Here is a 25,383-nt window from a genome sequence, read left to right as displayed (position 1 = left end):
AAAATTTATTTTGCGTACTTCCACAGTGTTATGTCTTACGGTGTTTTGCTCTGGGGTACGGCTGCCGATATTGATAGCATCTTCATTTTACAGAAGAGAGCTGTTCGCGCTATATACGGTCTTGGAAGTCGAGACTCACTGCGGAATCTGTTTAAAGAAATACATATACTTACAGTGCCATCAGAATATATCTATCAAAATATAACGTACAAATAAAATTTGAAAAACAACAAAATTTTATGAACGATGCGGGACTCGAACCCACGATCTCCGGCATTCCGTACCGGTGCTCTAACCAACTGAGCTAACCGTTCGAGTGTCGTATCGTTATAAAATCACTCTCAGGTTGTGGCTTCATCTACAGTATCAACTTTACAGTTGATAACCTGCTCAACCCCAATATTTGCATATTAGGAAATTAAATTGGCTCTTGTAAATCTAAACAATATGTTATGTTTTTAAGGTGATAACCCTCACTTCTAGGAATACACAAATAAAATTTGAAAATCAACAAAATTTTATGAACGATGCGGGACTCGAACCCACGACCTCCGGCATTCCGTACCGGTGCTCTAACCAACTGAGCAAACCGTTCGAGTGTCGTATCGTTATAAAATCTTGTATTCAACTCTCAGGTTGTGGCTTCATCTACAGTATCAACTTTACAGTTGATAACCTGCTCAACCCCAATATTTGCATATTAGGAAATTAAATTGGCTCTTGTAAATCTAAACAATATGTTATGTTTTTAAGATAACCCTCACTTCTAGGAATACACAAATAAAATTTGAAAATCAACAAAATTTTATGAACGATGCGGGACTCGAACCCACGACCTCCGGCTCTATCTACGACTAAGAGGTTCAGTCCTTTGAGATAATTTGGCTTTTCCGATCACTTGTGAAGAGTCCTTGGAGTTATAAGCCTTGTCATTCTGCATAGTGTTGTGCTCTTAAATCAGTGTTTAGGATATTTCCGGGTTTTTATCCACGTATCGGGACATCATGTACAGCATTTAGATCAAGCTACTCTGTCTCACGTAAAGAGTGATTTGAAAAAAAAAATAAAAAAAAATATATTTACGTAAGTAAACTTACAAAAAGCATCTGTAAATAGTCATAAAATATTCACAAGTGCACAAAAGCGTCAAAAAGTAAATTACGTAAGTAATTAAAAATACGTCCGTGGATGCTACAGGATTTTATATCCTAGTAGGTATACAATATATTTTAAACAATTTGTTATGTTTATAAAGTGATAACACTTCTACGATCAATACACAAATAAAATTTGAAAAACAAAAAATTTTTTATGAACGATGCGGGACTCGAACCCAAGACCTCCGGCGTTCCTTGCCGGTGCTCTAACCAACTGAGCTAACCGTTCGAGTGTCGAATCGTTATAAAATCTTGTATGCCCTGTTCAACTCTCAGGTTGTGGCTTCATCTACAGGACCTACTTTGACAGCGAATCTAGTGTTTATCTTCTATATACGCTCAGATTAGTAGGAAATACGTTTTTTAAAAAATGTAAATTGGAATTTAACTTGCTCATTGAAGTAAATATTATATTCTTTGCTATTGACGTATACTGTCTCGTTAGAGTAAAATTGTTCTGTGTATTCACTGTATACTGTTCTCTGTGTACTGTTCACTGACTGACGTTGTTCAACGTTACAAGTTTGAAATATAATTTCTGAAATTGTAAAAAATAAAATAAAAAATTATTGCCATTTGAATGTTGAACTAAGAAATTTGAATTTTGAAGAGTTATTATTAAATTCTTTGATGTTGAAACTTGGTAGTATTGAGGTGTGTCGGACAAAGAAAATATTTTAATTTAGTTTATAAAATTCCTAAATCTAATAGTTTCAATAATAGAATGAATAACCAAAAGTGTAATAGTAAAGAAAACTATCCACCGATTGCGGGCCGATCGACTAGTACTCAGAAACCTGTTGCTGATGGTTTTAAGATACCACTTATTCCTGGTAGCCGACCCCTCCAAAATAGCCACAAAGCAAATGAAAAAGATCAACCGGGAAAATCGGAAGTGAAAAATGTAAAGAAAAAGCATTGGACACTTTCTGACTTCGACATTGGTAGACCGCTGGGCAAAGGTAAATTTGGAAATGTTTATTTGGCAAGAGAGAAAGAATCTAAATATGTGGTTGCTTTAAAGGTATTATTCAAAAGTCAGATTCTCGATTCTGATATAGAGCATCAAGTCCGTCGGGAGGTTGAAATACAATGTCGCCTGCGACATCCAAATATACTTCGCATGTATGGCTACTTCCATGACGATAAACGTATTTATTTTATTTTGGAGTATGCAAAACACGGTGCATTGTATAAAACACTAAAGCAAATGGGACGATTTGACGAAAAGACTGCCGCAATTTATGTGAGAGACTTAACAAGAGCATTAATTTACTGTCATTCATTAAAAGTTATACATCGTGATATCAAGCCAGAAAATTTACTGATCGGAAATGATTGGGAGCTGAAAATAGCTGACTTTGGCTGGTCTGTGTATTCTCCCTCATCAAGACGAATGACGCTATGTGGAACATTAGATTATTTATCACCCGAGATGTTAGAAGGCAAACCTCACAACTATGCCGTTGACATATGGAGTTTAGGTGTATTTTGTTATGAATTACTTGTTGGTTTACCTCCGTTTGATGCTAAAAATAGTCAACAAACATACAAGAAAATAAAATATGTTATAATTAAGTATCCTGACTACATATCTGACAAAGCTAAAGATTTAATGGGAAAGTTGCTTGTGATAAATCCTGAACAAAGACTGCCTCTCTCCTGTGTATTAAAGCACCCATGGATTATAGAGAATGCTCCGGAGGGTGTCAGCATGCCAGTGTTTAATACAGAACAAAATAAAACTGACTAGTTGTTTGATAACCAATGTATTGAGGTGTAGATTGAGTACTGACATTTTATAGTTGAATGTTTAGATTAATTTTTGAGTTATATAATATTATGTAGTGGAAAATAAAAATTTAAATTACACTAACATAAGTCTTAACTTTAGTTTACTATTTAATTTATAACAATAAGAACCTATTAACAATATGAAGACTGGCAAAATTTATGAAAACTTTTCAATCTGCATGTAAAATAAATTCTTTTAAGTTCTAGACAATATTTACTTAAACTTAAGACTTACATTATGAAATTTGATTGATTATCATTTAAATTATGACAAAATACATAATGATTATACATTTAGTGTTTAATTCTTCTTAAAGTACTGATCAATATGATATTTATCAAATTTTGGGTCTCTTTTAACAATTAAATTCCAATGGAGATATTCACCAATGAGACAAATAACACTTATTATGTAACCAATAGCTAAGGCTATGAAAGCACAGTACATCTTTTGTAGATTCATTAATGCTTTTATTTCATCTTTAGAGGAGTCTAGTGATCTGATTAAATACATAGCATCATTGAGCCACTTCACAACAAGACCAACTTCGACAATTTTTTGTAAATAACGATCAGCTAATGGTTTTAAAGGAGAGTTTTTATGGAATCCTATCGATATGGGTGCATTTACAACACAATTGGTCATGATGTGAAGTTCATTATCAGTGTAGGTTCGGTTTGTCAAATCTGTATCATTTTCTGTACTGTTATAGATCTTGTTAAATTCAACTTTTTTTCTTTTGACACTCAGATATTTCAGAAAGTTTGAGTTATCATAGTAAGCAAATGCGCCTTGGGCGACACGACGGACTGCTTCATCAGGGTTGTCAATCATTTCAAATTTTTCTCCTATTATTTGTCCGTTTTCATCGAGTGATTGTTGAAAAAATTTCTTTGTTTCACTGCCCCATCCTCCACACCTTAATTTACTGTCGACCAACTCTTGAAGTGTGTCAATGGTAACTCTTGGTGCAGGGTTAGCTAATATAGCTGTCATGCTGGCTCGATATGATACAACCAAAAGTATACAGTACAGCCAGTACCAGCCTGTTAAAAGCCGTATGGACCATCCCGAAGGAAGCTTGGGTAGTGACACAACTAGTAACATTCCATATGTATAAAGAATGCTGTTTGTAATTTCATCAAACAGGTATAATCCGACTGGTTTTGGTTCTGTAAAGTAATTAAAGGCCATTTAGCATTGGGTCATTTTTATAGCGTGTACACCAGGTAGATATTATGCAAATTAAGTGTTCACTATATTATTTTGAACATCCTGAGTTGGAATTTAATGTTAAAGAGTGAAAAGATTATATGACCAATGAATAGGGTATTGGGGGTCATTTCAAACTTCTTTAGTAAACTTGAGTGTCATGTGACTTACGAATTATACTCACAAAATGTGCCTTTTTTTAATTTATGAAATAAGAGTGCAGGCAACCTAATGGAGAACCCGGGAGCCAATATTACCAGTTTCAGGGCTCAAGTTAAAAACTATTATTATTTATTAATTATTATTAGAAACTACCAATAATGATAATTATTGCCAAACACAACAATTTCTTAAGATTTAATCACATAAATTGAAATAGTAAGTATAGGGTTTATGCGAAATTAATCGTGACAAACATTCTCGACTACTCGTCTTTGTGTTCGATCGCTCAAAATCTTAAAATCGGCTAGAGGTTAGAACTAACAAGCCATCGGCTTAGAAATAAATTAAGATTTATAATGAGATATATATAGATAAAGTAGAATGGGCGGTAGGTGGGGTATTAAAAGCAGTTGGTTATTTATAAGTAGTTATTGTAATTACGAGATCAGTGATTACCGATATTGCGAGAACTAGAATGTGAAAACTTCAAGATTCGGAAATGTTGTGGAAAGAGAGATCTTCATTACTACCAAAAATTAATTCTTAAATGTTATTTATTTACATGTTACAAGTATTTTAAATAAAATCAATCAAAATGTTGCAACAAATACTAAAACTTATATGAAAGAAATTAAAAAGGAAGATACTTTTATACACAGAAAAAACTTTTACATGCATGACGCATGGACAAGCCGTCGCTTCCATCAAACATGTTTTAAGGACTGTTCACGAAATCACCATAAGCAAGCTAATAAACCACCTACTTATATATTTAAAATATTTTATACAAAGTCCTTTAAAGGACGTTTATTTATTTCTCTTTATTATATTCTCCATTCCTCATGTGATCGTACGATAGAGCGTACGGGTTACCTGATGTTAAGTGATCACCGTCGCCCACATTCTCTTGCAACACCAGAGGAATCATAGGAGCGATGCCGGGGTTTTAAAAAGGTGTACACGCTATTTTTGAAGGTACCCATGTCGTATCGTCCTGCTTGCCGCGGAAACCACGCAAGGAAGCTCATTCGGCAGCTTGATTCTACATGGAAGAAAATTCCTTAAAAACTGCAATGTGGAGGAACACCCAACATTCAGTGGTGGGGATGATATTCTAATTTGTGGCGTGTCGTTCGAAGGTGGAATTCGGCGGTAGAAATCACGTGAAACAGCTCCTCGGAACACTCCCCGTGATAAATGTGGTAGAAGACACATAACAAAGCGACATCAAGTGATCTAGCCGTTCACAATGCACTGAGACTCCGACAATTCGAGCAGCTCTGCTTTGCACGCGGTCATGCGTGCTATGTTTATGACGCCCAGCTTCTTCGATACCAATTTGGCTTTACCTTCCAGATGATCGCGGAATTAGCATTCTCTCGAGAATCGAGACCCATTACCTAGTTGTCGAAGAGTGGTGATACGACAAATGGGGTTTCTTTTAGTCGTCAACGCGAGAAACTTGTGACCTACTGACGCCTTGAGAACTACCGACCTAATAAGCTATCAACTATATATGTACGTAGTAACATTACCGTTTGCCATAACTTTTGATGTACTCGATAATACCACTGTATCTTTTCGATATTTAATTAGATTATTGTGGTAGTACGCCAGCCCGTGGAATATGGAGCCCGTTACTAACAAGACCAACAATACTGCAACCCACATGTATAACCTAAAACACAACAATTATTAAGTCTTATTGCAATTATAGTAGGTAAAATATCAGTGGAGATCAAATAAGTCCATGTAAGATTGCAAGCATAGCACAAGTCGTATTTCGTCTTCCATCCCTTTGAACTTATTCTGAACAAGCGTTGCGGGCGAACGGACGACTCTATGTAAGTTTAGACATGCAATGTACTGAATATCTAATATGCAAGTGTTTAAAAGTAACAATCACAGATATTCTTGAAATATTATCTGCGGACATCAATGACGTTCTATACATAGGGTCCACCTGGATTACTTTGGGAATCAATGCACTAAACCTAAAGTATAAATGGTGCTGATCGTTACTCTAGCGATTAAGATAATATAGGTCTCTTAATAAAAAGTGAATGTCGAAGTTAAGATCCGATTAAACCGTGAAACACAATTCCTCCTATGTCTCTTTAACATTAAATGTTTGTTATTTCAAACTGATAAGCCTCACTTCTGGGATTAATTATACAAATTTAATTTGTAACCAAAATTTATGAACGATGTGGAACTCGAACCTCTCGGGTTCCGTCCGAGCGCTCTTTCCAACTATTATAGATATATTTCCAACTAAAGAGTCAAACGTTAGAGTACGCATGGTTCGTAAATTTTGGTATATTTTTTCAACTCTCAGGTTGTGGCTCCATCTACAGGATCTATTTAACAGTTGATAACCTGCTCAGCCCCAATAATTGCATATTAGGAAATTGACTTCAGATGTCGCTCCTTCGAGCCTTAACAATTTGTTATTTTAAAGTTATCAATTAAAATTTAAAAGAAATTTGTAACCTAAATTTATGAATGATGCAGGACTCGAATGCATCCTTTTTAACATATCATATCAACTTCTTTAATTAATACTTACTTAAATGGTAAAATGAGGGTTTTCCATGAGTCATCCGTTAGTGCTTCTTGGGTAAGGAAAGTCCAACATTGCGATGTATACGGTAAACTTAAATCGACCAACTCTAAATTGTATGGGACATATTGTAAGTTTCCTAATGCTATGTCAGCTTTGCCATTTACCATCTCACCTAAAAGTCCAGAAAAAGATCCGTTGGGTTGTTTTTCACCCCATTTCGTAATTTCTCCGTTAATTGGTTGGTATAATTTTGGTTTGAAATTCATTTTATGTGCTAATGTGTTTAAAATCTGTAAAAGAAGTTTTAAATAAACTTGAATCATTAAATAACAAATATTTCTTATGTAGTGAGACGGGGGAAACTGAAAAAGACTTCACTTAACGCATCGCCATAGAACGAGCAACCATTGCACGGCATTTTAAATTGCTGTATGGCATACATGTTGCGCATTGCTGTATGGGTACACACTCATTTCTTATCAACTCCAGATTTTCGTCAAAACGAAAAAATTACAAACCATCAATTGGGAACGCTATCATTTAGGCCCAATTGACCAACAGATTAAACGTTGCAAATGGGGTTGGATGAATGGACATACTCCGAAGGTATTCGAACTATATTGAGGCAAGCGGAAGTCCAAAGTTAACCTGGCGGTGGACTATCACTGACGAAGCGAAAGACATCGGAAAGATCCTGGTATGTCAATCAAGAGAGCTTTGCCGTAGTTAGGGTTTCAGGAACTTAAGTGAAGTTAGTCAGTAAGCATCATACTGAAGTAGAAATCAAAAACCTCAGGTGAGTAGGAACAACACTCTTGTGGTTCCTCTGATATTACAAGAGTTAAGAGCCGGGGTGATCACAAACCACCGGGTGACCCGTATGTAGCTCTTTTGTCATCCTCTTCCACAAAAAAGATGTCTTTGTAGTCTTAGATATTATGCTTTTCTAATATGATTTCTAATATCAGTTAATCGCTGATTGTCCACACTGCCCGGCAAGGAACAGTACTCGCTGACCAATGCCCGTTTAGCGAAACATTGACCGAACTACTAATAGTGCGAGGAAACGCCCTTCGCGCTCATACACTCGCTGTAGAACAGCGAAAAATCTATCGGAACTACACTCGCTTCACTTTCATCGCCGGCGGTGGGACAAATACGCCTTAAACTATTACTTACTTCAATTTCAACGCCGCTCACTTTATTTGTTTCATTTGTCTTCATCACCACCACAGAAGGAGTATGTTCCAAGTAGACAACATCTAAAACTTCGCCATTAAGATTCTTTGTTTTATCATCAAACAATTTTCTACCGTAATGAAATTTACCGTTTCTCCATATATCCACTCTTCGGGGTACCAATACCTGTTTTATAGGGTTTGGGAAAGGCACTGTTGATAGATCAAACCACGGTTTGCTTTTCAGTACACCATGAATCTTTCTGTGAGATTTTATGAATAATACGTTAACAATCCTCTTCCATAAATAATGCAGATCGCTGTGGAATAGTCGAATATCGTGCAAAATAATAAATTTAGCTCTGGTATCTAAAAGTCTTTGTCTGAAATGAAGATTTTGTTACATACTTAATTTTCCAGGTCCAATAAGGGAAACGTAAATTTTGTACTAGGTATCTACTCACCGATCTCCAAATTTCAGTAATCTTGTTACTTGTAAGCCATTTGCTAAAATAATGGAATATACATTGCATCCCTCTTTCTTTGCTTGTCTAATAGATTTTAATGTATGATAGTTTGGGGAAAGTAGATCTTCGTACTCTTCTACCACTATCTGAGAAATGAAGACGATGGGCAACGTATGTAATAAGTCTTATTTATAAAACTTATCTATGAAATATCCGGTTTGCAGTACTGGTGTATTCAGATACTTAGAAATTATTTTTGTTTGTCTGTTAAATCTAAATTGAAACGAGGGTATATATATTGGACTTTTTTAAATAGATTTACTTTTTTTACTTAGATTTTCGTTAAATCCAATGCCGTAAAAATGAAAAATGACTCATAGAAAAATGATGGTCACTGTGTGGCGGCCTAATGCCGGTGTGTGTCAATATAATATAGCTTCTGAATCTGAATGTTAATTGTGATGAAGTTCGCACAAGTGCAATCAGCTTACCTGAGTCAATCTCTCAACCACGCTGATTCTGCACGACACCGCTTGGCTTTGAAAGTTTTAATATTATCTGTATAAGTTAATGTATACATATATTATACAACGCCGCTCGGACATTTTTGACGACCTTTTGAAGGCGAGTCGGAGTCTAGTTAGTTCTATAATACGTCATTGGTAAAGACAACATTTTTCAAACTATATATAAAGAATAAGACGGTAAAGTGTGCCTTCAAATTCAAAAGTTACGAAATTAATACAAACGTAGATGTGGTCTAGGTTTAATATCTACATATATATACCTAATATATACTTAGGCTTAATTACGTAGGGACATACAGAATAGGAAAGGGATTGCAATATTTTAGCTACGTATTAAATTCTTAGGTATTAGCTATTTGTATAATTTATCCTAGAAGAAGCTTTCCATGACATTAATCTTCAGTTGGTTGAGTGCTTTATTTTGTGGATATTTAATAAAGTTGAGCCATCATCATGCACGTTCGGAGAGAAAAATCATATTTCGTAACACTAACTTCGCCTTAATTAAATTTTTAATTCTGTCGTGTGGTCATTTTAGTGTAGCCTAAGTAATTGATCGGCTGATCAACATCGCTTGCTGAAGTAATATCTCACCGTAACAAATGGCATTGTGTACGTTCTTTTATAAAGAGCCCCTTCGAACATTCCCAAATAGACAGCATCTGTTATCAGAGCGACGCAGGTCACGTCGTTTCTGCTTGCGATGCCGTTCAGAAGATCTATCACCACGTGCTGTAGGTCTTTTCGAGGGCTTATCTCCTTTAGCATAGGACCAATGTCTGCGCTTATTCTGTTGGGAATACATTAGTGTATGTAATGACATATTATTTTATTGTCACAGAACTTCGATGGAGGTGATATACTAGTATACCTAATTCTTGGATGGGCGGCTGATATCGAAACACAAGAGTGAAAGCTTGGCAGTTAGTCGAAGGCCTTCGATTGGTATGGCACAGGGCGCAACTTTCAAAAGCTTCGACTTGATTCTTTGGCATTGCGTAGATATGTGGGTTCTCTCTGTATCTTCTACCGCATTTATCACGGGGAGTGCCCAGAGGAACTGTTCGGATGATTTGACCACTGGACATTACGTGCAAAGTATCACCCGTATCACTTTGACGTATGGCATTCTGTAACCGCGCGTTTTGCTAGAAAATTCTTGTAATTGATTCAACAAAGTCGTTGTGCGCAGTGGAATTAATTACCGGCTGCGGTTTTCCCGAACAGATACGACTTAGGGACCTTCAAGAAAAAAGCATACTACCTTAAAGGCCAGCAACGCATTTCTTGACGACTGTTGTTGCGGATGTCCACGGGCGGTTGCCTCACTTCTCCCGTGAGCCTCTTGCCCATTTTCCCCCTTTTATATATAAAAAAACTTTCACATACTATGCGGATAACAGTACTGGAGCAGAGCTGCTCGAATTGTCAGGGATCCAGTGCTCTGTGAACGGCTAAATCACTTGGCGTTGCGTAGATAGAGACGTCGCTTCACTGTGTGTCTTCTATCGCATTTTTAACGCGTAGTGTTTCGTAGAACTATTTGACCTGATTCCTGCCGCTGAATCCCACCTTCGCACGACATGCCACTAATTAGGATAACATGCCACTATCTGGATGTTTGGCGTTTCTCTACAGTGCGTTTTACAAAGAACTTCCACGTAAACCAAACTATCGAATGAGCTTCCTTGTGCTGTTTTTTCAGAACGATACGACACGGGTGTGTTCAAAAACATCAGGCTCTTACTATTCCTCTGGTGTTTCAAAAGAAAGGGGGTGTCGGTGACCACATAACATCTAGGTAAAACTTGCGCTTTAAAAAATTATACATAGAACCATTTACCACCATTTCGGAAAGGTTGAGCGGCAAGAAACTTTTGCCTCTCATTTAAATAAACATTTAGATACATTTCCATTAATTTAAAATTATTTATAGACAATCTATGTAATTTGATGCAACAAAAAATTCTCACAACGTCACGACTTACAAGAGTAGGTGAAAAAAACGTGTAAATTAATTAAAGAAAACCACCCGAGTATTATAACAACTAACAATAATAAAAAAATAAAGGTAAATATGTAACTGTAAATACATAGATAACTAAATTTTAACAACATGATGCAGCTTTTCTACACAGGATCAATAAGCTACCAGAAGTAGCGCAAGTTCACGATGCATGGACCAGCCATCGCCTCCCTCCACCATATTTTAGGTGTGACCTGCCCCACGACGCCACCAATGACTTACGTACAGATGACCGATGTGATCGTTGGTCATATTTATAATAAATTTCACCTGAAGGTTATGAACTACTAATAAGAACCCACATAAATACGTCATGTTCCAAGGGTTCTCATTAGGTACTTACATAGTGAAAACGCCACAAATTAAAACACCGGCTACTATTCGACACATTGCTCTAACGTCTGAAGACATTTCTTCTAGGACTTGATTGACAACATACATTTAATATGTAAATCCAATTACCAATTACCCATCGAAAGACCTTTACGATCAAAATCTATTATTAAACTTAATTGGTTGTTTGGAACAACTTCTTTAAACGCTTTTTAAGCATAATATGATATTGAAAATACATTTATTTCGGACCAGATCTATGTTTTTTTTAATAAATTAGAATTGGTGTGAATTCGTATGACGTATCCATGTATGCAAAAGGGCGGACTCCTACCGATCTGCAAAGACACTCAGGAGAATATTGGTGCTACCGCGAAATCCAGTGAGCAAGGATGTGCATCATTTTATTATAATTCAAATTTCAAATTCAAATATTTTTATTCAAAATAGGATGTGACATCACTTATTGAAAGTCAGAAACTACCACCCATTCCAAAACGAATGCCTCAAACTTGAGAAGGACGGGCGCAACAAACTTAGCGGGCTCTTTTTTTTTCATCGAAAAAATATGTTTGCAAAGTAATATTGTACAATTAAACTTAATATTATTTAATAGCCTGAGAGCGGTCACTCCATTCCCAATCTGTGGTATCAATAAGATGTCATTTATGTTATAGTACCTAACCTTTACCACACAAACTTTTTTTAACAATTCTTTTGAATAACGTAATACTTTTGTTTTGAATATTTTCTGGGATCTTGTTGTAAAAGCATATACATCGCCCCACAAAAGACTTACTAACTCGACTTAGCCGAGTAGTAGGCATTATTAGTTTATGGTTATCACAGTTTCACTTTTTTTTTATGGAGGGCAAACGAGCGTACGGGTCACCTGTTGTTAAGTGATCACCGCCGCCCATACTCTCTTGCAACACCAGAGGAATCACAGGAGCGTTGCCGGCCTTTAAGGAAGGTGTACGCGCTTTTTTTCAAGGTACCCATGTCGTATCGTCCCGGAAACACCGCACAAGGAAGTTCATTCCACAGCTTTGTAGTACGTGGAAGAAAGCTCCTTGAAAACCGCACTGTGGAGGACCGCCACAAATCCAGATGGTGAGGATGATATCCTAACTTGTGGCGTGTCTTGCGAAGGTGGAATCCGGCGGCAGGAATTAGGTAAAACAGCTCTTCGGAACACGTGATAACTGCGGTAGAAGACACACAATGAAGCGACGTCTCTACGCAACGCCAAGTGATCCAGCCGTTCACAGAGTACTGGGTCCCCGACAATTCGCGCTGCTCTGCGTTGCACGCGGTCAAATGGATCGAGCTGATACTGGGGTGCGCCAGACCAGAGATGACAGCAATACTCCATGTGTGGCCGGACCTGCGCTTTGTACAGCGCTAGAATGTGGGCCGGCTTGAAGTATTGCCGTGCTCTATTAATGACGCCCAGTTTCTTTGAAGCCAATTTGGCTTTGCCCTCCAGATGGCCACGGAATTGGCAATCAATCGAGATTTCGAGACCCAGTATTCCGATACTAGGCGAGGCTTTTAGGAAAGTGTTGTCGAAGAGCGGTGATGCGACAAATGGTGTTTTTTAGTGGTAAACGCGCAAACTTGAGTCTTCTGGGGGTTAAATTGGACAAGGTTCAATTTACCCAATTCCGCGACCTTCTCAAGAGAGGACTCGATAGAAGACACTGGTCGACGATTTCCCGAGAGAGAAATGCATGGCCCGTGTATACGGCATCACCAGTGCTGTCATCTGCATAGCAATGAATGTTGGAGGTGTCCAACATATCATTGATATGCAGAAGAAACAGCGTAGGAGATAGCACACAGCCTTGGGGCACTCCAGCATTCACGGGCTTCGGGTTCGAGCAATGTCCGTCGACAACGACCTGTATGCTGCGCCCAGTGAGGAAGCTGGAGGTCCACTTGCACAAGCTCTCGGGAAGCCCAAATGATGGAAGTTTAGAGAGGAGCGCCTTATGCCATACATGATCAAAGGCCTTCGCTATATCCAGGCTAACTGCCAGGCCTTCCCCCTTGCTTTCAATAGCCGCAGCCCATCTATGTGTTAGGTATACCAGAAGATCACCTGCCGACCGACCATGGCGAAACCCGAATTGTCGGTCGTTGATCAACTGGTGACCCTCTAGGTATACCAAGAGCTGACGGCTAATTATGCTCTCCATGATTTTGGAGAGCAGGGAGGTAATAGCAATAGGCCTGTAGTTTGCCGGATCCGAACTGTCTCCTTTTTTTTTGGATCGGATGGACAAGGGCTGACTTCCATGAGTCAGGGACTACACCTTTGGAATAAGAGTGCCGGAATAACTCACCGGCGTCAACTCAGGGGCACACGTTCTAAGCACGATTGGAGAAATGCCATCCGGCCCGCTCGATTTCCTGACGTCCAACGAAAACAGAGCTCGCCTAACAGTTTTCTGTCTGAACTGTACTTCAGGCATAGAGCTCAGACACCGCGGGATGGTCGGCGGTGTTTTTCCGTTGTCGTCAAGAGTCGAGTTGGAGGCGAAAAGAGCGCACAGGAGATCGGCTTTCTCTTTTGCCGTATGGGCCAGGGTGTCATTCCTCATGTGCAACGGCGGCATGGACGGCTGGCTGAAGTTACCAAGAGCAGCTTTCGACAACGACCAGAACTTGCGTGTTCCGGTCGGGTAGCTGGAAAGCTGCTCGCCGATTTTGACGACGTGTTTTGACTTTGCACGGGCGATTTGCCGCTTAAAAAATCTGGAAGCACGGTTGTATTTCCTCTTTAGAACTATGCAGTTCGGATCCTTTGTGCCCAGCGCCGCAACCCAAGTTCGATACGCCTGTTTTTTGCAGTCAGATTCTGCTTTAACTGACGCATCGAACCAGGGCTGTGATCTGCCACCGATCGGTACTACAGAGCTTGGTATAAAAATATCCATGCCCTGTAGTATCACATCGGCTACTGCAACGGCGCAGGCACTTGGATCATCCGAAGGGAAACAAACCCTGCTCCAAGGGTAGGATGCAAAAAAGGAACGCATCCTATCCCAATCTGCTGACTTGTAGTGCCAAACGCGGCGGGTGGTCTGGGACGTGGGCGTCTTATAGACACTACACTCCTGACCAGGCAATGGTCGGACGTTCCGAGAGGGGCTTCGACAATGACCTGGTAACCATCGGGATGTGTAGTCAGCAGAAGATCTAATAAGGACGGCATGTGGCTATCCACATCCGGGAGCCGCGTTGGCGACTCAACCAATTGGGACAGATCGTACGCCAATGCCAAATTATGCACAGATCGCCCTGCGTAGTCTGTGGTACGTGATCCAAGCGATTCGGTATTGTGCCCGATGAAATCACCCAAGACTACGATTTCAGCGGAGGGGATCTGTGCAAGCACGTCGTCAATTGCCGCTTGAACGCAGCCCATGAGATGATCGGTTTCTGCGTTACCACTATGGGACCTGTAGACACACGCATAGATGCGGACGCGGTCCTCTAAATCTACGCGGAGCCAGAGAGTGGACAGGTCCCTACCCTCAAAATACCCTCGAGACGGCGACAGCAGATATCCTCCCTAACGTACACACATACCCCGGCATGAGGCAAAAAATTGTGCTCAATTTTGTACCCGGGGTACGTTAAATATGACGTATCGCTGGGTCGAGATATCTGCGTCTCCGTAAGGAAACACAAGGCCGGCTTCGCCGTCTCTAGGTGGTGGTGGACGGCGTTTAAGTTGGAGTGAATTCCCCTGATATTGCAAAAGTCCACGTTGAGTGTGGAGCGGGGTGCCGTGGTGTTACTGCCTCGTTTGTCCTTGGTCATGCGCGGTACTGTGCCCTCCCCAGAATACGAAGGGCAGCCCGAGCTAGAGTGCTCGGGGAGGGATTCTCCGACTCTGGTAGAGCCGGTACCCTCCTGGGGTACTATCTCTTTAGGGACCGCTTTCATAATCTTTGTTGGGGATGGGAATGGCCTCCGGTCCTCGACACTAACCTATGCAAAACATAGCGCCACTAGGCCGCTACTTCACGCCGGTATTCTGTGCGAGTGTGGTAATTAACCCGGACGAGTCTGGCCCGATTGTGCTGAGGTCAAAAGACGGCTGCGTGACTCTCCCACTTCTAATTCCAATTCACTTATGTGCTTATGAACATACATTACATTATCAAGATTATATTGAGAAGCAACAGTCAAGATGTTAATTTCTTTGAATTTTGCTCTCAACGATTATTCTCTCGGCGAAACCATCAATCGCGTCTTCCGCAAAATCCCTGATGTACTACAACGCTACGGCAGCCCCAGCAGTACCCTGAGTGCACACATATATCACTGGTGCCCTCTGAGTACAATAACGTTCCCTATGTGATTCCTTTAGTGTTGCAAGATAATGTGGGCGGCGGTGATCACTTAACACCAAGTGACCCATACGCTCGTTTCTCCTCATTTTCCATAAAAAAAATCGATATCACTCATATCTTCAGTGGTCCAAATATTTAAATTTTGTCACCCTATACGGGACCTTCATAGTTTGAGACATTAGGAATCGTTGGATAATAAAAACCCGATGGTTTAAAGAGCATCAGTTCACATTAAATTTAATGTTAAAGTTGAATACTGATTGTTTTAATTTTTTATATTTATTTTTTCAGCCGCGGTGTGATCCTAACGGGGTCGTTAATTACGGTACACCTCAACTTACTCAGATCGTATTGACATTGTCAAACGGAAAAGATGCCGCCGAAAATCTGGTGTATAACTTGTGTACTCTATGTGCACTTACATAGAAAAACCATTTATTATTCCAAGTGGTTGCAAAGAGAGCGTAACTCTACCACAATTTAATCATTTCATACGTTCAATATACAATATTGAACGTTATTTGTGATGAATATCGTGTACAAAGCAGAGCTGAGATCGCACTCTGTGAACAGCTCGCTCGTGATTGGCAAGTCGTAGAGACGTCGCTTCATTGAAATGAAATTTCTTTATTCATTTAGGTACAATTTGTACGTTTATGAAAGTCAATTTTGCCATCGGTTCAAGAGACTACCACGAGGCCTTGTTCTGAGAAGGGCTGGCAAAAATATCCTCCCTTTACAGTTTTCATAGTATCCATACATTTTTATTGTCTATATATTCCTGAATTGTATTATTTTGTTTTCAACCGCCTTTATTAAAACCATCTCTGCCGCCCAATCATCAATACTATGCGGTTTTTTTATATATAGCAAACAAGCATGAGGCTGACGTGATGTGTTGTGGTGAGGCAATCGCCGATGGACAACCTAAACAACAGGTGTCCAGAGATGCGTTGCCGGCCTTTAAGGTGGGAGTATGCTCTAATCTTGAAGGTCCCTAAGCCGTATCCTTTCGAGAAAACAGCTGGTAATTGATCCCACAAAGAATGGTGGTGGGATTTGGCTGCTGGCATGAACCCTAGCAACAATTTCCTGATGATCGAACGGCGTTTAGCTTGATCGCGTCAGAAACGTAAACAAATTTCATCAAAGACGAGGTAGGTGGCAGGCAGAATTTGTGACTAATTAAGTATTTAATAGACAACAAACTAAAATTTTAATAATATTTATTATAACATGTACATAATATTCTAAAATCCCAAATATAACAACAATTTAAAAATATAAATGATGTCCTTAAATATATGAACAATAATAATAATAACAGTAATAAAATATTATTTAATAACATATTGCCACCGAAACCCTTTTTATTTACACTTAATTATACATTTACAATGTATTTTATCCATTTCTATCAACACATGTTGTATAAAAATATAAAATGTATAAAACGATTAATTGTTAATAATGGCTATGTCATTATCCATTTCCAATGTACAAAAATATAGTATTTTATTTAATTAATATTTCTTGCATACATTTTAATTCTTAAAAACTAGAAGTCTGATATGGATATGCAAAAGGTGCTTGAAGGAATTATTTGTTCAGTAGATTGTTATTATCTATACATATAATAAATATATAATCATGCCGTCTCTGCACACATAAAACAATTTATGTAACCGATGCAAAACAATTGTTTTTTTAAATTATGTTTGTCAATGTGGACTGTAGTCTTTTATATAAAAAGGCACCTCTGTTCGTGACACACTTTCAATCAGTGTTCACAACCTGAGGCCGGCAGCTATCGTACCCAGGGCCGTAAAATTATCGTACATGGATGAAAAATATCGTAACCATAAGGATGACTATAATACAATAAAAAATTAAAAAATCTTTATGAAATATGCCAATAATCGAAACAAATCACATTGAACGACGATTAGTGCAACTAAAATTACTCTGTAGATGATATCGATCGCTGATTGGCAGACCGTAGCAAGAGCATTGAGCAACCAATGAAAGAATTCGCCTTGAAGCAGCAGCATGACGTTTTCACCTAACCGTTGTTGTTCCCATAAACTTAGTATACAGTGTCACCAAGTTATCTGTGAACTGATGGGTGTCGCCATCGTAGTTTCAGTGTTACTAATTAATTCCAATGTGCACAAAAGTCGGGGAATATTTAACGCTTAAAATTCAGAAGTATCGCAATAAAACAAACGGAACACTCGAAAGTAGTAGACATTGACAGTCGAATGACATTTCAACATGGCGACCGTAGTTCCTATTTTTGCCACTTCACAGATAAGTTGGTATTACTATACTAGTGTAAGTTGATCCTGAGACAGAAATGAGTCAATAGATGGCGCTGACTGCAAAAAAGACCAGGCGGTCGGCAATTTGTATAATTTTAAAATTTTGCGTCAAAATGGAAATTATCATATAATATATTTACGATAGTAGTGTGTACTATCGTACATCGTACGTAGTTATGAAATTATCGTACGGTTGTGAATGCTGCTTTCAATATACTAGATTAGATTGACAAACAATCAGTAAGTCGTAAACTATCAGCCAGGCTAAGTATTAGATCCTTGTTATGTTGAATATTAAACTAGGTAACGCACATTGGTAATGCATCATCGGGGTGTCCTAATAGTACATCAGATATCTACAGCTTAGACGATACATACGAGTCCCAGAACACGACGTCCCTCCACCACTCGGGGCGGGTCATTGACCCCGGGTACGTCATCACTTTGTTCTGTATGTGCTTGTAGGCCTGTCAAAAGAAAAGTACAATAATTATTATACACACACTTATAAAATCACACCTCACAGGTAGGTAGCGATGCAAACATAGTTCATTTCATTCATATCTACTTTCTTATGCTTCCTAGTCCTGCCCTGGAGTTTGTCAGTACATGTGAGATTTTGCCCTAAAAATGTGTGCAGCCAATCTATTTTCATCCACTAACCACTCTGAATTGTAAATGTAGTCTTCCGACAACAAGTCACTGGGTAAAGATCTTTACTGGTGTTTTCGGGACGATACGACATGGGTACCTTAAAAAAAAAGCGTGTATACCTTCCTTGAAAGCCGGCAACACTCCTGTGATACCTCTGGTGCTGCAAGAGAACGTGGGCCGCGTTGATCAATTAACACCAGGTGAACTTTTGTACTACTTTTCCATAAAAAAAATCAGGCCAGACCTGCGTGGGTGACCAGAGTGGGTTTGCCAAGAGAGAAGAGTCTAACGAGATTATGGGTCAGGGACAAGCTGCCCAACTGTAGTAGGAAAAGGAATAAGCCTACATCTAAAATTACATCACCAACATAATATAATAATAATATTGACACACTTTTACACAAATTACGTTGCCCCAAACTAGGCAAATCCTGTACTATCGGTACAAGACAATATTTACTTAAAATATACACAAAAATACATATAAACATCCATGACTCGAAAACAAACATGAATATTTATCATATAAATGTTTGTACCTACCGGGATTCCAACCCGGGACCTCCAGCTCAGCAGGCAGCATAATATATATAATGACGATATTTATCGATATCGATGAATATTTTTAGAGAAATGCGATAGGTTTTGCTTATACAGCCACATCAGGAAAACACTTCTAGGGAAGGTTACCTCTCCGTCGGCGGCACCCAGGACGGAGTTGAGGCACCAGTCGGGTGGCGCCAGGGTGTCAGCGAGCGACACCGCCTCCGCACTGACGCGCCGGCACCCCCACAGTACTGCCTCCCGCAGGAACAGCCCTTGTTGTTTACTGAGGTAGCCGCCCTGCGTGCAACAACGATTCATATGTTAGTAAAGTCATTGGATGGCGACAAGCAAAGGACGTAGTGTCGGTAGGCGCCCCACAAGACCGATGATCTAGTCAACATCGCCGGACTAGGTTAGATGAGGGCAGTGCAGGACCGATCGTCATAGCGATCTTTGGGGGGCAGGCCTTTGACCAGCAGTGGACGTCTTCCGAATGCTGAAATGGAATGTCAGCAATATTGTTATATTGATTAAGATATCCCAAATAACTATTACATTTTTCTACTCCTCTACTTTTATCTGTCATTAATACAGCCACGATCAGTAATATAAGTACATACCTTATTCAGTCTTTGAAAAAGTCTATACTCTATGGCCAAAAACATTGTTTACCGTGCTATGTCGCCAAATAAGCACAGTTGTATTGGTGCGTCAGACAATTATATCTAGGTTGGGTATGGTAGGTCCATAGAAATATTAGTGTAAGTTAGTTTGCACTACAGCAGTGCCAACAGTTGTCGTACCCTATGTAAGCTAGAGTGCTAAGTTCAAGTATTCATTACTTACTGTAAATTCTAAGTACTAATACAGTCCGTTAATAATAAGCCCAAATACAGTTATTATTAGAATTGTGACTAAATTGGGCCTTCTACACATATCACAGTGTGATGGGTCGTAGCAACATGTATTTGAGTTCAATCAATTATAGTATTGTTGTTTTCTACTTCATTTATCTGGGGGAATGTTCCGATGAGTTGCTGGAGCTGATCTCCACAATCATACCACTCGTAACCCTCCTCTCCTCTTTCAATGGAGTCTCGGGTGCGCCTCCCTTTGCACCTCACATACTTACCTGACTTCATGCACTCAAATCGACCTACTGATATACGAGTTTTATATTTATTTTCATTTTAGGTGTACCTATATCAAATCTGATCGATATATTACTTCTGTTTTGCAGAAAAAATATTCAATCTATTTTCGTCCATCATCTCTACAAACCACTTTTACATTTTCTGTGAATTAACTGCAACTAGAGATCTTAAGGGTCCTGCATATAAATTAAATACTACTGCGACAGTCGCATCACTTATGTATTGTATAATTCAATCTATTTCCAAATCCTGGCGTTGCGTTCTGTGCGGTTAAAACACGTTACGTATACAGCGACCTTTAGGGTCAAGGCACACTGACGAAGCACCCTGACACAGAGCAATGACGTAAGGCACACATGTCTTTATTCAAATCCAAATAAACGTCTCTTAGTCAGCGTTATTTGACCCTAACGTCACCAAAAGGAGTCGATTTAGGGTCAAGGCACACTGACGAAGCACTCTGACACAGATCAATGACGTAAGGCACACATTTCTTTATTCAAATTCAAATAAAAGTCTCTTAGTCAGTGTTATTTGACCCTAACGTCACCAATAGGAGTCAATTTAGGGTCAAGGCACACTGACGAAACACTCTGACACAGATCAATGACGTAAGGCACACATTTCTTTATTCAAATTCAAATAAACGTCTCTTAGTCAGCGTTATTTGACCCTAACGTCACCAAAAGGAGTCAATTTAGGGTCAAGGCACACTGACGAAACACTCTGACACAGATCAATGACGTAAGGCACACATTTCTTTATTCAAATTCAAATAAACGTCTCTTAGTCAGCGATATTTGACCCTAACGTCACCAAAAGGAGTCGATAAATTTTTTTTAGATAAATGCTTCGAATCTTTCTCGAATTTCTTTCCTCCTTAACGCCAAAACGTATTAATAAGAAAGCTTCGTTTATTCTGACAAACCAAAACACATTATTAACTCTTTTACAACGCTAAGTTTAGACGAATCAAATCAAAATCACTTTATTCATGTAGGTCAAGGAAATGACACTTATGAACGTCAAAAGTTTTCTTTTTCTTTTAACATTTACCCCCACTGCGGAAAAGGTTGAACTTTAATGAGAAGAAGTGGCAAGAAACTTTAAATCAACATTTAACGGTTCAACGTTTTACAAGTTTTATTTATTATCATTACAGTATAAGATAAAAATTGATGCAAGAAAAATACGCAAACATCAAATACTCAATAAAAAATAGTAAAAAAAATGTTGACTTAAAACCTATCAATAGGTAGCACATATAAATAATAGATTATTAAATAAAATTTTTAGTTATTTGATACTTTTCAGTTTTTGAAGTCGGTTTTTTTAAACGTAGTTTATTTTTTTAAAGGTCTTCATTATGATGTTTGAAAATGGGTTGACAAAAAAAATAATTAAAACCTTTTTTATGTTGGACTTACAAAAGGTAATAATAATTGTAGCTAACTAATTATACATACCTATGATTAAACAAAATATATTAAATAAATTTAATTTTGAAAAACATGTAGCAGAGTTTTTGTCAACAGGATCATCCTGCCACCACAAGTAGCACCCGTTCACGAGCATGACGCATAGCTCAGCCATCCCATCCCTCGATCATAACTTTATATATATATATATAGTAGGAAAGGGAACGCCCGCTCCACGACGCTACCACAAGCAGTGGCATTTAGAGTTATCTATCAATGATTGATAAATAAGATATTTAACATTCGTAACAGTAAGTGTATTCATTCGATCACCAAAGAGTACGGAGATAGTTGTTTTATTATTGCCCTAAGCGATTGTATCGGTACAAACTGCAAACTCTTTCTTCGCTCAGTGAAAACTTACAATATTAAATATTACATTATATTACAATTTATATTTTGTATCTCTTCCTATTGTTCAATTCTTGTGATATGTTTGTAACGTTTCCTTGTAATAGCAAATAAATAAATGGCCTTAAAAAATGGGCGTTCCTTAAAGGTTGGCAACGCTCCTGTGATTCCACTGGTGTTGCAAGAGAATGTGGGCGGAGGTGGTCACTTAACACTAGGTGACCCGAACGCTCGTTTGTCCTAATTCTCCATAAAAAAAGGAATGTATGTGTCCGAAAGAGAGAGACGCGGTAATCTCTTTTCAGCCCCTCGACTTAAAGTGACAGCCTCCAATTTTTGAATTGGCTTTCTACTATTTTTAAACCGACTGCATATTTACGACCTCTTTACGGTTTTGCGGTAGCTCTCAGTTTAATTAATAATTTCATCATGAAGTATCGTATTCTAATAAAATAGTAATAAATAGAGAGCCAGTTTTTTCCTTCGGTTATCCTGCGAAAACCGTTGAACCGATCGAAATAATTTTTCCACAATGCAGCGTGTTTCGGAGAAGGTTTATGATATGTTGTTGATTACCTCTCCAGAATCTATATTTTTTGACTTAGAAGTACCAATATATTCGCAATACAAATAATTCAATGGTAATGGCAATATGGTAAAGTAACGTTTGAACGTATACAAAAGAGAAGGAACAATACTCACAATATACAATGTGGCCATGTGTTTCTCCAGCAGAAAGCCTCCGTACAAGGCGACCAGTTGCAGCAAGACCTCCCTGCAGGCCGCGTCCGGGAACGAGCTAGCGGTCTTGTAGAAGTGGTTCAGTATGTAATTCTGTCAAATAAAGTTATGTTTATGGATGCTGCCATATATAACAAGGACGTCACAAACTTACAATACAAAAAAAAGTGTGTGTGTGTGTACTTATTTATGTACGCAAGAAGTTATACTTCTTTGGCCTAACGAAGCAAGAATCATTTAAATGATTTATTCCTCGTGCAATTCTACGTTTTTAGAAAGACCAATTCTGTAATCTGTAAATCTTGCAATGATGGCTTAGAAAATTAATTATTAAATAATCGTTTGACCACATACCACACTACAATACCAACCTCACCACCTGGGTTTTGAATCAAATAAGGCATTATCTACGAGACTTCTGCCTGTGACTTCTTACTTTTGGTCTAAATAAGGTAAAACCGCGAGTATGAATTTATTATTATTTGGTAAACTTAACATTATTTATTGCGCAGTTTCGTTGACTATACAGTAAACATGATTATGGGCTTGACTGGGGTTCACACGAGCTGAGAAAACGTAAGGATTAATACATTTTTATTATGATTATCCATTCTGTTTTGTTATTTGTGTGGCGGTGCTTTGTTATCAATAAATATTTACTCTATTCCAGACTAATAGGATTCCATTCGTTATAAACTTTAAAAATATTTTATTGACCTCTCCGTAGATGACGGACAGGGCCACGGCGTGGTACGCCTGCGAGTCGTTCTTGGCCTGCAGCGGGGTGTTACCGTCGCGCTTCAGACGGGACACCTTCTCATGAGTCATCTTGAGAGTGTACGCGGTCAGCCACCTGTACATCTCCACCAGATCTAAAATAAATATTTGAAATTTATTATTCACCGTATACTTCACAATAACGTAACTACTAACCACAGACCTGTATAAATACCACTGCACAGACTGTCCTATATGTTTGACAGCAAATTTTTTGTGCCTATTTGAAGCGCCACGCGCGAGCGTCCAGAGAACTAATTTTGACGTATAATACAAGGCTGCGAGGCAACGTACAATACTCTGAAGTATTTTTGCATTTTGAATTAATTTCGTTCATTTTCCGTGTTATTTATACTTCAAGAATCAACGTAATAAAGTACACAATATTTTTCTATAAATAGTTTCCCACCATCTATCGATGTTTACCGAGGTTGTCATCACTAGTTTTACTACCGCTGTAGACTCTCGCTACATGGCAAACAGCGCCAAAATGTGCGAATATCAAACAGGCACAAAAGCACTTTGACAACCGCCAGTCCAGTGGTATATAGTAGCGGTCAGTGCTACTGACTAATGTATAGACGATTTGCGGCCCGATTTTGCGTCATCAACTTTAATTTGTTCATGTAGCAAATTCATAGATATTATGACGTAGTGTGTGGACGGTTTTATAATTTTACTCTATGATCAACCGGCAAACTGTTGATATTGTGAAACTGTTGTAATAATTAATTTTGTGTAAAAAATAAAACGAGAACATAAAGTCCAAGTTGAAATTTAATTGAAAAAACAATCGCAACCTGAGAACCTCTACGAATATCAACAACACTCAAAGTGTGTGAGTGGATTCATATTCAGAATACTGAAGAGCTAATACTAAGCGTGGCTGACTGTTTACGACTTTTGAAGCAAAATCGGTTACATTATCTTCTTCTTACAGTTTTTTTTATGAAAATAATAGACGAGACGAGCAGAAAGTTCAGCTGATGGTAATTGATACACCCTGCCCATTACAATGTAGCGCCGCTCAAGATTCTCAAAAAACCCAAAAATTCTGAGTGGCACTACAATTGCGCTCATCACCTTGAGACATAAGTTGTGAAGTCTTATTTGCCCAGTAATTTCACTAGCTACGGCGCCCTTCAGACCCAAAACACAGTAATGCTTAAACATTACTGCTTCAAGGCAGAAATAGTCGCCGTTGTGGTAACCATGTTCTTTTCTCTAGCACGCTTTATTCGTCTATACTCTATACGCTAGTTCATGTTTTGTTAAATGTTGCTAAGTCTATTTAAGTGTTAATTACTAACTAGCAGGCTCAGCAAATTGATCCACGGAATTCCAAGGACAGGTCTTGTTCAGCGTATCATCAACGTTGTACAGGAACTCCAGTGAGCCGAGTGGCGAATGCTCGGCTGTGAGCTGGTGCCTGCGGTCCCACACGCCCAGCAGCCAGTTGCTGGTCTGCTGCAGCAGTAAGCTGTTCTCCCCCTCGTAGGTGCAGTTCGCGTCGTTGTCGTTGCGAATGTCACCGATAGCCGCCGCTGTAGCAGAAGGTCCCAATAATATGA

General features: G+C 38.8%; 3 protein-coding genes across 4 annotated transcripts in view; 1 reads left to right on the top strand and 2 right to left on the bottom strand.

Annotated features, from left to right (window-relative positions):
* The first annotated feature begins 1,727 nt into the window (after positions 1-1,727).
* On the top strand, positions 1,728-3,244 carry LOC126974971 (uncharacterized). Its single transcript, XM_050822742.1, has one exon. It carries the CDS (start codon positions 1,882-1,884, stop codon positions 2,908-2,910), a length of 1,029 nt encoding a protein of 342 aa, XP_050678699.1. The 5' UTR covers positions 1,728-1,881; the 3' UTR covers positions 2,911-3,244.
* On the bottom strand, positions 2,988-4,986 carry LOC126974989 (uncharacterized). Its single transcript, XM_050822772.1, has 2 exons — positions 4,974-4,986; positions 2,988-4,124 (listed from the first exon to the last, which is right to left on the bottom strand). Exon 2 carries the CDS (start codon positions 4,057-4,059, stop codon positions 3,253-3,255), a length of 807 nt encoding a protein of 268 aa, XP_050678729.1. The 5' UTR covers positions 4,060-4,124; positions 4,974-4,986; the 3' UTR covers positions 2,988-3,252.
* A 12,013-nt stretch (positions 4,987-16,999) lies between these two features.
* Positions 17,000-25,383, bottom strand: part of LOC126974925 (peroxisomal acyl-coenzyme A oxidase 3-like) — a 29,457-nt gene continuing 21,073 nt past the window's right edge. For both annotated transcript variants that reach the window (XM_050822668.1, XM_050822669.1), the window contains exons 10-14: positions 25,123-25,356; positions 23,753-23,907; positions 22,997-23,128; positions 19,456-19,608; positions 17,000-18,578 (exon numbers count right to left, since the gene is read on the bottom strand). In XM_050822668.1, coding sequence (XP_050678625.1) covers positions 18,468-18,578; positions 19,456-19,608; positions 22,997-23,128; positions 23,753-23,907; positions 25,123-25,356 — 785 coding nt within the window. In that variant the 3' untranslated portion in view covers positions 17,000-18,467. The remainder of the gene's footprint in view (positions 18,579-19,455; positions 19,609-22,996; positions 23,129-23,752; positions 23,908-25,122; positions 25,357-25,383) is intronic.

The sequence above is a fragment of the Leptidea sinapis genome, chromosome 34, assembly GCF_905404315.1.
Source record: "Leptidea sinapis chromosome 34, ilLepSina1.1, whole genome shotgun sequence".
Classification (NCBI taxonomy): domain Eukaryota; kingdom Metazoa; phylum Arthropoda; class Insecta; order Lepidoptera; family Pieridae; genus Leptidea; species Leptidea sinapis.
The sequence above is the reverse complement of the archived record's forward strand: the minus strand, read 5'-3'. Positions and strand labels throughout refer to the sequence as shown.